At 40.7% G+C, this 16,192-nt stretch overlaps 1 protein-coding gene across 6 annotated transcripts in view; it reads left to right on the plus strand.

The window, feature by feature from the left end:
* The window catches only part of PTPRJ (protein tyrosine phosphatase receptor type J), a 66,007-nt gene that overhangs the window by 45,090 nt on the left and 4,725 nt on the right, over positions 1-16,192 (plus strand). For 2 of the 6 annotated variants that reach the window (XM_015864221.2, XM_085548652.1), the window contains exons 6-22: positions 343-615; positions 877-1,143; positions 1,706-1,972; positions 3,112-3,378; positions 4,431-4,697; positions 5,260-5,526; positions 6,534-6,821; positions 7,861-7,995; positions 9,496-9,703; positions 9,817-9,935; positions 10,475-10,562; positions 11,504-11,545; positions 12,447-12,534; positions 14,139-14,229; positions 15,007-15,080; positions 15,218-15,352; positions 15,838-15,957. In XM_015864221.2, coding sequence (XP_015719707.1) covers positions 343-615; positions 877-1,143; positions 1,706-1,972; positions 3,112-3,378; positions 4,431-4,697; positions 5,260-5,526; positions 6,534-6,821; positions 7,861-7,995; positions 9,496-9,703; positions 9,817-9,935; positions 10,475-10,562; positions 11,504-11,545; positions 12,447-12,534; positions 14,139-14,229; positions 15,007-15,080; positions 15,218-15,352; positions 15,838-15,957 — 2,996 coding nt within the window. Of the gene's footprint in view, positions 1-342; positions 616-876; positions 1,144-1,705; positions 1,973-3,111; positions 3,379-4,430; positions 4,698-5,259; positions 5,527-6,533; positions 6,822-7,860; positions 7,996-9,495; positions 9,704-9,816; positions 9,936-10,474; positions 10,563-11,503; positions 12,357-12,446; positions 12,535-14,138; positions 14,247-15,006; positions 15,081-15,217; positions 15,353-15,837; positions 15,958-16,192 lie in introns of those variants that run through there. The other 4 variants (XR_014946526.1, XR_014946523.1, XR_014946524.1 and 1 more) reach the window with 4 other exon arrangements.

The following is a 16,192-nucleotide window of genomic DNA, read 5'->3' on the forward strand; positions in this document are numbered from 1 at the left end:
CCACTAATGCCTGCAACATAGAATTTTCCCAAGGACCAATCTCTCCCTGAAATCCGAGATTGCTGGCACTGTGGTCATGTGTGCTGTTGATTCTGAATGCCGGAGATAGATTAATCCCACTCAAGATACTTCTTCCTCACTTTTCTCTTACAAGCCCATTGATGGCAAATCCTCCTGGAGCCTCTCATGCTGTTGCTGTGGTGCTCCTGAACTCTGCTTGATGCGTGATGTGAAGAAAGTGAAGTAGTGGTGTGTCCGAGGCTTTTTTTCCTTTTATTTTCTGTTTTTCTTTTTGAGTGGATATTGCTGCAGATTGATGGATTGTTGTCTTGCCATTCCTAGAGCCCAGCCCAGTGCTTGATCTTAAGGCTGAATACATTGGTGTGACTTCCGTCAACTTAACCTGGGCAGTGAATGACACAGCTTTGACTGCATACACGTACAGGATAGAGGTTAGGAATGGGAATGCTTCTTCCATTAGCAACAAAACATCAACTATCAACAGAACTGAAATTACTGGGTTAATCCCTGGAACATCCTATAACATCAAAGTATTTGCAACACCGGTAAACAGTACAACTGAAGAAGAAGGATTGTCCTTAAACCTGTATACAAGTAAGGAACTACTGATGCCTCTCAATTCCAGATAAACTTGCAGTCTATTTTGATCAGCGCAGCTCTTAACCTTTGTTTTCTGATGTAATGATGTTTTGCAATGCAATACTGCTTTGTTCCTGGAGCTAGAAAAAAAATGGGTTGGTGTCATTGAAGTTTTCTACAATTAGTGCTCAGTCGGCATGGAATAAGGGAATATGACTGGCATTTTTTCTGTCTGTATTTCTTTGTCTTGACAGTTTGTTTTCCTGCCTTTCCTAGAGCCCAGCCCAGTGCTTCATGTAGTGGCAGAATATATTGGTGTGACTTCTGTCAACTTAACCTGGATGGTGAATGACACAGCTTCAGCTTCCTACACGTACAGAATAGAGGTTAAAAATGGAGCCTCCATTAACAACAAAACATCAAATACCAATGAAACTGAAATTACCGGGTTAACCCCTGGGACACCGTACAATTTCACAGTCTTTGCTGTAGCAGCAGATGGTAAGACGGAAGGAGAAGGAGCATCTGTAAGCCTGTATACAAGTAAGTGACAGTTTCTTGCAGTCGTGTTTCTGGTGGACTGTATTTTGCTGTGCGGCACAGGGCTCTGCATACCTGTGTAAGGCTTGTAATTGAGTGGTGGTGTGGGCAGAAATGATGTTTTGGTTCTGGAGCCCAAAGAAGGCTATTTGCAAGGGGTAGGATGTTAGAGTGCAGCAGAAACATTGCCCTGATCTGATTTGAGTTTTGCAGTTTCCTCATTTTAATTGTATTCCTTCCATATGTTCTTCTGAGCCCTCATCTCTTTCATACCATCCTCTCTCCATCTCCAAAAGAAATCCTGGCAGTACTGGCACTGTTGTGATGTGTGCTATTTCTTTGGAGTGCCAAGTGGAGATGAATCCCACTCAGAATGACTTTTATTTTAGTTTTCCCTTACAAGCCCATTGATGGCAAAATTCCACGAGTCTCTGGTGTTCCTGCACTCTTACAGACAACTGATGCAAAGAAAGTGAATTGGTGGTGTGTCCGTGTTGTTGTTTTTCAGTCATATTTTGAGCATATGCTCTTGCTGTTTGATGGACTGTTGTCTTGCCTTTCCCAGAGCCCAGTGCAGTGCTTGATCTCAAGGCAGAATATGTTGGTGTGACTTCTGTCAACTTGAAGTGGACAGCGAATGACACAGCGTCAGCCTCCTATACGTACAGAATAGAGGTTACAAGTGACTCTTTTACTGACAACCTGACATCAAATGTCACGATGGCTGAGATTACTGAATTAGTCCCTGGGACCTTTTACAATTTCACGGTCTTTGCAATAGCAGCTGATAATCAGACAGAAGGAGAAGGAGAATTCAGAAGCTTCTATACAAGTAAGAAACCACTAGTTCCACTCAATTGCAAGTAAAGAAACATTTTGTAACTGAGCCCTGCTTTTCTTCCTTGTTTTTTCGACTTTGTACTGTTACTCATTGCTGTGTTGCTTTGCTTCAGGCTTTTGTGAACATGAATGTCAAACAATCTGTTAAAAGATAAAGGGGTCAGCCTGTATGAGAGATGCCTGTTGAGCAGCTAGCCTCCAGTTCCCGAACTGATGATGTATGTAGGGATCTAGTTGCTACAGCAGCATGACCTTGTCTGGAGTTCAGGGCTGAATGGACCCCCTGTAGTGCTTCTTGGAACAGGTTGCCATAGGGCTTTTTTAGGCTTTGGTGTACTAGAGAGACTTTTGTTCTTTAAGATTCTTTTGAGCTGTCTGCAGAGCCCATAGCCTGGGGCTCCTGTGAGCTTGGACAGTGTCTAGGATCACATTATCAAGTGTACTGCCACTTCTGTCACTTTGTGCTCTGGCCTCTTTCTTCCAGATCAGAAGGGCAGATGGGAGAAGAGCTTTCTTGCATTTTAGCTCTAGTATGGAAAGGGAGCAGGCAACATCCATACAAACTAGTGGCAAGGGGGCACACAAAGTCAATACAGAATAACAAGGGGGATTTTGTTCTGGAGTTGCCTCTGGTTAGAGGAGCTTGTTGAAGCTGCTTTAGGTCAGTATTGTCTACCTGATGTTGATGCTGAATTAAACTTTCAGACACTGACACCCTGAATGGCTGAGCTGTTTCACACACCCAAGGAGCCTGTGTCCTTCTGTTAGTGTTGTGGACAGGCTAGCTGAGAAGCTCAGATTCTCAAACAGGTGTGGGCACGGTCCTGAGCTAACACATGAAGGCTACCCTGTATTCTGCTTTGTTCCCTGATTTCCCTTTCTATATCTGTCTGGAAAGCCATTGTGGAAAAAAATATTCTGGCATATGACATGAAGTGAAGAGAATCTCCTCTAAAATTTCTGTGGCCTTTACAGAGATGTCTCGGCATGTCTGTAGTACGGCATCAGTATCTTAGGAGTGCCTCTTGACTATATTTAATACTCAGTCTATGTGGGGTAGGTGAATGTAGCTGTGGCTTTTCTTTTCTTTGTGCTCTCTGTCTTGACAGTTTGTTTTCCTGCCTTTCCTAGAGCCCAGCCCAGTGCTTCATGTAGTGGCAGAATACATTGGTGTGACTTCTGTCAACTTAACCTGGATGGTGAATGACACAGCTTCAGCTTCCTACACGTACAGAATAGAGGTTAAAAATGGGGCCTCCATTAATAACAAAACATCAAATACCAATGAAACTGAAATCACTGGGTTAACCCCTGGGACACCATACAATTTCACAGTCTTTGCTGTAGCAGCAGATGGTAAGACGGAAGGAGAAGGAGAATCCATAAGCCTGTATACAAGTAAGTGACAGTTTCTTGCAGTCATGTTTCTGATGGTATGTGTTTTGCTGTACATCGCAGCATACCTGAGTAAGGCTTGTAATTGAGTGGTGGTGTGGGCAGAGGTGATGTTTTGGCCCTGGAATCTATTGCAGGCTATCTATCAAGCATAGGCTATAAGAGACCAGAAGCAGCAGCATAACCTGGATGCTGTTAATTGAACTTGTTGCTGTTACCTGGAACAAAGGGTTTTCCCAAGGACCAATCTCTCCAATATTAGGGAGGTGAAGTTGAGTTCAATTCGTAGAACATGTAGGCTTCAGAAGTGTTTGTTTTAATGCTCTCACACACAAAACAGAGTGTATCTGGGGATCTTATATTATTTTGGGGCCCATGTTTGCTGGGAATCTGGAGAGGGAGTGTAAGCTTTAGGCAGCGTTGGCTTGGAGAGCTGCTTTTTTCATCCTGTTGTCAGTGCTGTGTATTTTATGTGCTGTAGGGGAGACTGTTCTGGAGCTGGTCTGTGAGGCTTTAGTGCAGCCTGCTTAATCACCATGCTGTACTTCAAAGGAAACAGGTGCTCACCTTGTCGTTCTTGTTCTCCTGAAAACATACATGCATACGTCCTCGTGTCTTTCCACTTGTTACCCAAAGGTCTGTCTCACTGATTTACCTCTCCATAGTGACTGATTTACCCTGGTTTGGAGATGGGCAGAGACTGAAGTGCTGCAGAAGGGGTCTTGGAGATGTTCTTTGTGCTGTTGGAGTGACCGTGGGGACTTGAGCAGTGAAAAAGGAGGAGGGTTCCTAGGTCCTTGCTGCCATGTTTCTTCCAGTGATAACTGGTCTTTTTTTTTACCTTAAGCTGTGCTGAGATGCGCTATTTTTGCCCCATTCCCCATTGTTTCCTTCCTGCTCTCCAGGAACCTCTGGTGCTGTTGCTGTGGTGCTCCTGCACTCTGATTGATGAATGATGAGAAGAAAGTGAAGTAGCAGTGTGTCTGTGCCTTTTCTGTTTTCTTTGTGAGCTGATACTGTTGCAGGCTGATGGATTGTTGTCTTGCCTTTCCCAGAGCCCAGCACAGTATTTGATCTCAAGACAAAGTATGATGGTGTGACTTCTGTCATCTTAACCTGGATGGTGAATGACACAGCTTCAGCTTCCTACACGTACAGAATAGAGGTTAGAAATGAGGCCTTCATTAACAACAAAACATCAAATGTCACTGAAACTGAAATTACTGGGTTAACCCCTGGGACACCGTACAATTTCACAGTCTTTGCTGTAGCAGCGGATGGTGAGACGGAAGGAGAAGGAGCATCCGTAAGCCTGTATACAAGTAAGTGACAGTTTCTTGCAGTCATGTTTCTGGTGGACTGTATTTTGCTGTGCGGCACAGGGCTCTGCATACCTGTGTAAGGCTTGTAATTGAGTGGTGGTGTGGGCAGAAGTGATGTTTTGGTTCTGGAGCCCAAAGAAGGCTATTTGCAAGGGGTGGAATTTTGGAGCGCAGCAGAAACATTGCCCTGATCTGATTTGAGTTTTGCAGTTTCCTCATTTTAATTGTATTCCTTCCATATATTCTTCTGAGCCCTCATCTCTTTCATACCATCCTCTCTCCATCTCCAAAAGAAATCCTGGCAGTGCTGGCACTGTTGTGATGTGTGCTCTTTCTTTGGAGTGCCAAGTGGAGATGAATCCCACTCAGAATGACTTTTATTTTAGTTTTCCCTTACAAGCCCATTGATGGCAAAATTCCACGAGTCTCTGGTGTTCCTGCACTCTTACAGACAACTGATGCAAAGAAAGCAAATTGGTGGTGTGTCTGTGTTGTTGTTTTTCAGTCATATTTTGAGCATATGCTCTTGCTGTTTGATGGACTGTTGTCTTGCCTTTCCCAGAGCCCAGTGCAGTGCTTGATCTCAAGGCAGAATATGTTGGTGAGACTTCTGTCAACTTGAAGTGGACAGCGAATGACACAGCTTCAGCCTCCTATACGTACAGAATAGAGGTTACAAGTGACTCTTTTACTGACAACCTGACATCAAGTGTCACTGAAAGTATTGTAATGGAGTTAATTCCTGGGACCTTTTACAATTTCACGGTCTTTGCAATAGCAGCTGATAATCAGACAGAAGGAGAAGGAGCATCCATAAGACAAAATACAAGTAAGTGGCTGTTTCTTGCAGTTGTGTTTCTGGTGGTTTGTGTTTTGCTGTGCAGTAGCTCTGCTTATATTCTGCCTACCTGCATGAGCTCTGGGGTACTGTTACAGGCACTTCACATTGCTTACCTGCTGTCAGAATTATTTGTATGGGTAGGAGTTTTGTAGGATGTGTTTTTACCTTCTCTTCCTTGTGTGGGGGGGCCTCGGGACCTTATTTTGAAGGGCTCCCACACAGAGTGTATTGTTTGGAAACTGGCTAAAATGCTGCTTTTGCTGTAACTCCCATCTTGATCCCTCCTTCCTTTGTTCTGGCACTGTTTTTAGGAGTCAGTTGTGATTCTTTGCCAGTCTCTTAAGCATGTTCTTTGGATTCACTGTTATTTCCTCTTTCATCATCCAGTCTGCTCTACTGTCATTTTCCATGTGTACAGGGTCTCTAGCACTCTAATCTACCTACCTAGTATGGCCAGGTGTAGCATTTCCTTTATTTGATAGCACATCTGCATCCTTTAACCCTTTGTTCTGTTGTTTGTGTCCATTTTTGTCCATTTCTGGAGCTGCAAATGTTAGATTACCAGCTGAAATGTTTGTGAGAGCTATCCCTAAATCACAGAGGGTGCTATGAATAATGAAGACTATTTTCTTATTTGTTGGCCACTAATCATTTTATGTAATTATACAGAGTTAGCATTTGTCTACCAGTCTAAGAATGTTCTTGTTCAGTGGTTGAATAGTATTTGAAAGCTTTGCTGATTTTGACAAGCAGCTATTCAGCCTCGGTTTTTCTCAGTAAATTGATCTGCAAGGGAGTTAAAGCAGAAGGGTCTGTGTATTTACAGAGTGCTAAACATACTTATTCCTCGTTGTTTTTTGTAGGCGGTAGCTTCCTCTGTTTAGAACTAGAAAGGAATACCAGTGTTTTATAAATTCTTATACACAGAAGTGCTTGTAAACAGACTGCTTTTTCTTTGCTGCTATACTTGATTTCTTTTTTTTTTTTTTTCCCAGTTCCTTCCTCAGTGAATGCATTTCAGTGTGAAGCAGTGGCTAATATGTCTTACCTAATATTGAAATGGGACTGTCCTTATGGCGGCTATTCTAGCTTTGATATCAAAATATTTAATGATACTTGGACAAAAAATCAACGGAGTCAGTTCTGTGGGAGAGAAGGCTCAGAAGGAATCTTCAAAACCGAACCTTTAGATTATTACAAAACCTATACTGTTATTGTTACAACTGTTTCAGAAAGTTTAACAAGTCTTCCAGTGCAGAAAACATGTAAAACAAGCATTACAGGTAAGCATTAGGATCAAACAATGGAAGATATTTATAGGACAAAAATATTAACTTTGCTATTGCAGAAGAAGAAACTTGATATATGAGCATATACAATTATTAATAAAGTACTACATTAATGCCAAGTCTATCTCATGCACGCATAAGGGGTGATGACCAGGAAAATTCATGAAGCAGATCATCTCAAATACCATTACATGCCATGGATAGGATAACAAGGTAATCATAACCCAGTCAATGTGAGCTTATGAAAGACAGCAATTTCATCACAGCAACCCCACACAGCAGTACAGTCTTGCAGAAGAGTGGCTGGAAGGCTGACCAGCAGAGAAGGCCTGGGGGAGCTGGGCGATACACATAGCATGTGGGTAGTAGTGTGCCCAGGTGTCTAAGAAGGCTGATGGTATACACGCTTGTGTCAGAAACAGCATGGTCAGAAGGACCAGTGTTGTGACTGTGCCGAGTATGGAGTGAGTTTGCATCTCAAATACTGTGTTTGGTTTTGGGGCCCCTCACTGCAAGAGTTGCTGGAATATATTCAGAAAAGAACAAAGAATCTGGAGAATGGACTAATTTGAAAACAAGGCATCTGGAGGAAATGGTGCAGTTCAGTCAGGAGAAGAAAGAAGGCTGCTGTGAGGGGGATGCTGGTCTCTTTTCTTAGGTGACAGGTAATAGGATTTGAAGAAACAGCCTCAAAATGTGCTAGGGGAGATTTAGGTTTGGGATCAGGGAGAATTTCTCAATGGAAAGGGTGATTAGGCTTTAGAACAGGCTTCCAAGGGAAGTGAGGAGTTGCTGTCCCTGGAGGTTTTTAAGAAATGTGTGGACCTTGCAATGGGGGCCATGGTTTGGTGATGGATTTGGTAGTTATATGAATGGCTGGATTTGATGATCTTAGCAGTCTTTTCCAACTTAAATGATTCTATTATAAACTTGCATGCTATGAACAGTCATTATAACAACATTTTCTTGTTTGAAAAACTAAACTTTATCTGTCATTAAAGAACTAAGAGTATGTATATTTGTCTGTTCATAGATCCACCTGTTCCAAACAAAGCTCCTTTAGTCAAGGCACTTAGTCACAACTCATTGTCTGTTGAATTTCCTGATTTTGAGTCAGTGAATGGACCGTTGAAAGCTTATGCAGTAATGATCATAACTGAAGCAGAAGGTAAGTTCTTACAATGTTGCCATCTAGCTGTGTGAAACAACTAATCAGACAGTGTTTGTCAGGACAAAAATGTACTGGAATGAATATCCTGTATTTTAGACTTTGAAGTAGATGTTCATTGAATCATAGACTCCTTAGGGTTAGAAGGGACCTCTGAGGGCCATCTAGTCCAACTCCCCTGCAATGAACAGTTGTACCACTCAGAAGCTGGATGAGGTACCCTAGGGTGGTAACCAAAACATTGGGAGAAGTGCAGATATAACTTGGGATGTATGTCCCTTTGGAAGGAAACTAGGGACCATGTACATCCTTTTGAATTGAAACTGGGGACCAGACAGGACATCAGAAGTATTTAGGATGTTACTGAACATTTCAAGGCAACTAAGTTAATTCCAATCTCAGTTGCTTTTACTGTGAACAAATTAGTGCTTTCATAAAGCTATGCTGTTTTTAAACACCTACAATTAATAGGAACTTTGCTATTGCTTGCAGTGCATATCAGATCAAATTTTATCTTACGCAACTGTAGAAAACTTGTTAGAGCTTCTGCATTTTGTAATCTTTCAGAACCCCTTTACAACTCCTTTTTAAAAATTGTTCTAATGTTGTATCTGCCTCTAAAAGAGCTTTAGCTTTGTAAAGGCAGTCAACAGAAAGCAATATAAGCAAACTTCAATTACGTGGGTAATATGTTTCTTCATAGCGCTTGGAATGTTTTTAGTAATTTTGTTTACTCTTCAGTTGTCAGCCAGCTGGTAGTTTGAGCTGTGTTGTCTCCACTCTCATCACGCATCCCAGCTATATAATCTCCCTCAAATTTCTGCGGTTGGTCTTTTAACAGCAGACAAAGTAATGCTGTTCTGCACTGGTGACCTGTTTGGTTACAGTATCTTGGTTTTCGGAGTCTTTTTGAAGAGGAACTAGTTTGACTGATTGTTTTATCCAATCTGTCTCTATGACAAGAGAAAACATCCTTCATTTCTCAGGATTTAGGTGAAAAGACTCTGTCAGACAGCAAGACTGTAGAGGCCAGGACGAGTTTAGCATCACCTTAAATGAAGCTTGGTGCTGTTTGAGCAGCATGATGTTATCAATCTCAAATTGCCCTTTTTCTGTCCTTTTCCTTGTTTGTGGGGTATTTTCTACATTTGATAGTTATTTGAGAGGGTATGGACATGACTGACGTGTAGCAGAAGCTGTCCACAAATACATCAGAATGCATCACTAACATGCCTTCACAGAGAAACTCTGCTGTGCATGGGAGAAGTAAAACATAAAGGAGGTTAAATGAATGACACTGGAGTGTAGGAAAGGTAGCCAAGTAAACTGCATCGCAGCAGAGGGAATTTCTGAGACTGTGTGTTGCCCTCAGGTTTTGGTTTCAGGCAGTACTTGTGGAACAGTTAAAATTGTGCTTAATGTAACATGTTCTCTAACTGTGCTGGTGGTCACAAAAATAGTGGGTTATGTGTACCACTTATATCCTTGTTTTTCCTGAAGGTTGTTGGCCTTCAAAGTCTGATTTGAACTACACGTACAATGATTTCAAGCAGAAGATGACAGCCACCTATGTGACATATGTCATAGACATAGAGGAGACAACATCATCTTTCCATTCTCAGAATGGGCACAACGTTGTTGACATAGGCAAGGGAAACACCATGTATGGCTATGAAAATGGACCATTGATTCCTCTTCATTCATACAGGTATTTATCTTGCTGCAGTTGAAAGCAAGGAGATAAAGAAAAAATCATAGATCTTTCCTGTGGCTATTAAAACCATGTCACATATGTTTTATTTTTTTCTCCTTCATTCACAGGGCAAGCGTTGCAGGTTTCACTAATATAAACTTTACCATGGCCAACAAAATTATGGGAGAACAAAGTTATGTGTCATTTTCACCCTGTTCCGAGGTGGTTTCTTTACCCCAGGATCCAGGTATAGTTAATGGGAGGATTGGCAGTTTTACATGCACATTGTGTTTGGAGATCACTTACTTACAATAGGTTTCATGATAGCAAAACATCAATTGATCTGTCTGTGCTGGACTGCTCCTTTTGCAGTGTCACCACTCAGTAAAATCATATCTAACTAGTCCTGCAGGTGACTTTTTTTTTTTTCCGTTACTTCCAATATGGAAGTAACTAAAAGCTGTGCTACTTATGGTGTGCAAAAAGTGATTGGGTGGCACTTTGTGACTTAGGTAAATAAACAAATAGTGTCTATTTTCTAATAGACAAGTGGGTGTATTAGAGCACAGATACTGAGCATTTGACTTATTTGTAAATTAATTTATCAACCTTATTATTTTTAATGAGCTTTCAATACTGGTGCTGCCAAAGGACACAGTAAAGAAGATCCTAGTAGAGCAGAGTGTTTTTTGTCACTTGCTAGGTTCTCTTATAGTTTGTTGATTGATTTAGAGCATTGCTAAAGAGGTAGATAAGTGATGAGTAATACTTGTTCTCTTTTGCAAGGTGTTATTGCTGGAGCTGTTATTGGATGCCTTTTAGCTATATTGGCGGTAGTAGCTATAGGGGGTTACATATTCTGGAGGAGGAGAAGGTAATGTGTTCCTTATTTTGTTTGCTGTGTTGAGGAATATCAGTATATCGTTTCTGTATCTTAAACAAAAAAACAAGGCCTCTGTTCCTGTTTTACTGCTTTCACCATCGTGCTTTAAAGTGCATTCTATTCAAAATCTTTTTTTTTGGTACAGATCAGAGTTTTTGTATCAAATTGGATCAATGACTTTGTTCAATTTATAGCTGTGTACTAATGAGTTGAGAGCAGATTTGTTTAACTCTTGAGAACTAGTGTGTGCTTTTGAAGTTAGAAGTGAGCGAGCATTGGGTTGTTGTGCTAACAGACATATATCGCAGGTGGTTTTATTTGCAAATATTCAGTAACAGCTCTTCTTAATTGCTTGTTTGCTTGTCACTTGAACTTCTCATTCCAGAGTTTCCAAAAGCTGACCAGTTGTCTTAAGGTTTGAACTGGTCTGCCAGATTCTACAGAGGCTTCTTCTTGCTGCTCACTGTGTGATGCATCACTTCTAAAGAGTTATCTGCAGGATCTTTAGACCATTTTTTTCCTTAGTTTCTGTAAATAGTTGCTGTTATGACAAGTTCCCCTGTGTCCAGTAGCTATGGCACATGTTCAGCTTCCACCTTCAGGACAACTGACACATTGATGTTGAACGTTAACATTAGGGATTCTGATTCCAGAGAGATGTTAGTGATGCAGATCCCTTGGATGCGCTTCTTTCAGCTAAACTGCGCTTTGTGTTCAGGTAGTTTGGTTCCATTGTAAACCAATGCTGAAAGAATTACGAGGTATTTTAAGTTCACTTCAGGGGTAAGGTTTGCCTCAGGAGTATTTTGTGCAGAGTAAGATGCCTTACAAGACATGGTTCTGAGCGGACACATGAAATATGTGTCATCAGAAATCTCAAGCTTTCCATTAAGTTCTACTGTGAGCATGTTGTGTTTTTTTTCTCCTCATAGGAAAGACAAAAGAAATACTGAAGTGTCTTTTTCTCCAATTAAGTAAGTCTTTTCTTGTGTTTTTTGAGCTCAAGTGATACATCCAAAACTTCCTGTGAACCCTAATGCTTGTTTTCTGTGCAGTTTCATGTATAAGGTTGCATGAAACTTGACTCAAGTCTGCAGACCGAAAAAAATCAAATTGCTGAGTCTTAATGCTTGCTTCATGGTTCAGCATTGGTTATGCAAATACCCCACGCGGTTTTGAAAAGTAGAATGTTTTCATGAAACAAAGACTTCTGAACATACTGAGAAAACAAAACAGTCCAAGCTGTTGATAAAAGAGCTTATAAGCATAAATCAGCACTGGGTCCCAAACTTTCCTTTACCTTATGGCTACTTTGAGCTCAGCTGTTAATTCGGGTGATGTGTAATGATAGTAGCTGGCCAAGGGAGAGTAACCACAGCATATTGAAAATCACAGGCCGTGCAATTGAACCAGGTTATTGGTTCATCTATTTATTTTATGAAAAGACATACCCTGAGAACCCCACGAAGTTTCACCCGTGTGACACTGATAGTTAGAATAAAATACACCAGAGAATGAGTCCAGTCTGATGGAAGGGGAATACAGGAACAGCTGACTGACACCTTCTATCATATCCTTCTCCTGAAGGATGCAGCATTTTCTCCTTGTATGGAACAGATCATTTAAATCTCTGCCTTTATACCCTGTCTCTTGTAAATGCAGTTTGGTGGGTGCTACTAACAGTCATGCTTTTGTTCTTAGAATCGCATAGTGAAATATACAACTGCATGTATCTAATCAACCTTTTTTCTTTCCCTGCCCCACTCTCCCCTGAAGAATAAAGAAGTAAGTAAACCACATTTTGTAATACATTAACTGAATTCGTGACTTATTTACTTAGTATCAGTTACCAATACAAGACTTTTCTCATTTTAGATCAAAAATGATTAAAGTGGAGAACTTTGAGTCCTACTTTAAGAAGCAGCAAGCAGACTCCAACTGTGGTTTTGCTGAAGAGTATGAGGTGTGTGTCCTCACGGGAGAGAGCTTCTTGGCTAATATTTTTGGAAAGCAAATTAGCTTTCCTTTGCGTTGTGCGTGATGTTTACTGAAGGGGAAGAGAAGAAGGGACCCTTATTGTAGACATCATTGAGCTGCATGCATAGCGTTCCCTTACCTGATTCAGCTCTAAGTTTAGTTCAAGTGCATGATAAATACTTCACATCCTGAATTAAATCTGCCTATGAGTTATAGCATGGCCTAAGTTGCTCAAAGCTCTTGGCAGAGCTAAGACCTCCAAAGTCCTTGCCCTAGTTGCATTACTGTTGTTTGCACTCTGGGAATGCTATTTAACTTCTCTCTGCTTTTATTTCATTGTTATTTGTCTTCTCTATACAACAAGACAGATCTTTCACTAATATCAGGCTTCTTTAATGCATTATGTGTGACTTACAGACCACACATAATGAGCTGAAGTAGATAATAAGCATAATAATACATGTAATCTTTATAGTAACATAGATGTTGAGATAGAGTGCACCCTCAGCAAGTTTACTGACAACACCAAGCTGAGCGGTATGGTTGATACAGCAGAAGGAGGGGATACCATCCAGAGGGGCCTTGATGAACTCAAAAGGTGGGCCCTTGTGTACCTAATGAGGTTCAGCAAAGCTAAGTGCAAGGTTTTGCACTTGGGTTGAGGTAATCCTGGATATGTATGTAGACTAGGAGAACTTGAGAGCAGCCCTGACAATAAGGACTTAGGGGTCTTGGTTGCTAACAAACTTAACATGAGCCAGCAGTGTGCACTTGCAGCCCAGAAGGGCAGTGATACCCTGGGTTCCATCAGGGCAGGGATGGCCAGTAGGGTGACGATTGTCCCCATCTATTCTGCCCTCTTGAGATCCCAGTTGGAGTACTGCATCCAAGTTTGGGGCCCCCAGCCCAGGGAAGGTGTGCAGCTTTTGGAGAGGGTCCAGAGGAGGGCCACAAAGGGTCAAAGGGTCGGAGCACCTTTCCTGTGAAGACAGCTCAATTGCTATGAAATACAAAGGGCAGTAACCAACTATCGGTGTTGTCACTGAAGGATTTTATGTTGTCAAGTCTTCTGTTAGGTAATTTTATTTTTTTTTCCCCCCTGGAAACTACCATTCTTCTTTTCAGATGAAATTCTGTCCTCTTTCATTGTATCTTGTAGGCTGGTGCTCCACCCTGTTCTCTAAGATTTTGCTTTCTTCTTCAGTCCTTTCATAATGTAACTTGCTCCCATTCTCCCTATAATGCTTTCAAACCTCATGCAAAATGGTTCTTTGCCTTGGGGTTAGAATGAGTCAATGCCAGTGTTGTATATTTTTTACAAAGCTATTACTGGGCTCTTGAAGTCCATTTAGGGGCTTTAAACATGCTATTACTCTGCCATTCTGTATTAATCTCGTATCTGTGAGCTTTTCTGCTGCCACCTTTCTGCTCTGTTTGTAAAAAGCTGATTTTGTTATCATTTAGTCCAGTTTAACATGCCTGCTTTTACAGCAAAGTTCAGGAGTAATTGAAGTATTTGTCTGTTTCAGTTGAGTTTTATATGTTTCCTAAACTAGGACCAAGTGCTTATCAATCTTTCTTTCCCTGTAGGAACTCAAATCTGCTGGTGTTCATCAGCCCAAATTTGCTGCTGAAATCCCTGAGAACAGGGGGAAAAATAGATACAACAATGTCTTACCATGTGAGCTACTCTCTCAGGTTTTATGTCTTTTACTGGTTGAGATTTTAGTTGAAAACCCTTGGGTTTGGCTGATTTTGGTTTTAATCCCAGAGATTTTGAAGAGGAATCAGTTTTGCCAGTGTCTAAATAAATGAATTCAGGCAGTTCTTTTCCTTGTGTGAGCATCATATATGAAGTCATTGGATGAAGACAGCTAAAGAGCTATCCCTCAGAAATGCTTTTTAAAATAACTTTCCCCTGAACAATTCACTTTCACATTTCATTTGTGAGAAGCTTGCACTCCAGATCTATTGGAGTTATGAGAAATATTAAGATACTGCTGGGCAGCTTTGAAAATTAATAACTTAAGCCCTGTCAAGCTGCAGGCATCCCAGCAAAGAAAAGTGTTAAGGAAAAGCTGAAATGGTAACAGCAAGTGCACTTAGCAATGCTTCAAAGGAAAACCTTGACTGCAATGGCATGGGAGTGAAATTACCTATTTTTCTGTAGTGACACAAACTATATGGGTTATGTATGTGTAGGTATGAGAATGAAAACCATGTTTAGGAATCTGTTTAATATTCTGAATTTTTAAATTGGCCAGTCATTTATTTTTCTCCTGAAGGCCTTCATTGTAAACTCTCAACTACCACTACTTTAGATTCCTAAAGTTATGTCCTTATTGTTAGGATGCATGTTGTTCCAGACCACCTTCCATATAGGAACCATTTCAGAACTGCAATATTTTGCTGAAAAGTTTCCAGTGTTTGTAATTTTATTTTCATTTTCTTTCTGCAGATGATATTTCTCGTGTTAAACTTTCAAATCCAAGCTGTGCGACTGATGATTATATTAATGCAAACTATATGCCTGTAAGTTGCTTCATCAATTGAAATGAAAAATGCACAGTTTTTTCATGACATGGGTTTAATAGATCACATGATCTATAACATCAGCTGTTAGTGGCTCATCAGTGAAGGTTTGTCTGTATATACTTTTTTCTTCCTAGGGATATAGCTCAAAGAAGGCATTTATTGCTGCACAAGGCCCTTTGCCCAATACTATAGAAGACTTCTGGCGCATGATTTGGGAAAAGAATATCTACTCTGTTGTCATGTTGACAAAATGTGTTGAACAGGCCCGGGTATGGTATTTCTTTCTGGTTGATTGTTTTGGGCTTGTTTGTTTCATTTTAATATTAAAATGAATAATTGTAACTCTTCTTATTTAGTTGTTTCCCTATAATAAGGTGGGGGGTGGCTACTCTTTTAACCAAGCATCCACTTCCTGGAAGCTTCTTTTCTGAATTAAACGAGCCCATCTTTAAAATTTATTCTCCCCTATACCTGCTGATGACCAGAATAGATTGTCTTAGGAAGGTTGTGGAATCTCCTTTTTTAAGGGTGGGTTCTTCTCTCTAAAGAATGTTTTGGTAGATCTCCCTTGTGCCTTAGGATAGACCATTAGGAGGCGTGATGTACCTTCCAGTCCCACTTCATGGGGGCATGTTATTTAAATATAGTAGTCAAAACCAAGTTGGAGTCACAGTGTCATGACATATCCTCCTGTTTTTTTTTCTGTGCTTCATTTTTGTGTGTAATGTGTTGAACCTTTAAACTCTCTTCTTAGACAAAATGTGAGCAATATTGGCCGGACAAACAATCTAAGAGTTATGGTGACGTTATTGTGACAATGGTCTCAGAAGTTGTTCTTCCAGAGTGGACGATAAGGGACTTCAATGTAGAAAATGTGAGTAGTTTGTCAGTTGTTAGCTGTATACAAATATCTGTAGAAGCAGTTTATTATATCAAGGACTTCACGTGCCAAGCAACACTGGAACAACAGAATATAATGATTTCACAAAAACTCAATTGAACTGAAAGTTATCAGAGAAAAAAAAAGAATAAGAGCAGTTGCAAAATCCAGCCTGCTATTGGTTGTCACTGGTTGCTGCTTCAATGGTACTGCAGCTCCCTGAGGCTTC

This window comes from Coturnix japonica, chromosome 5 (assembly GCF_054131305.1).
Source record: "Coturnix japonica strain WE chromosome 5, WE-NBRP24, whole genome shotgun sequence".
Classification (NCBI taxonomy): Eukaryota; Metazoa; Chordata; class Aves; order Galliformes; family Phasianidae; genus Coturnix; species Coturnix japonica.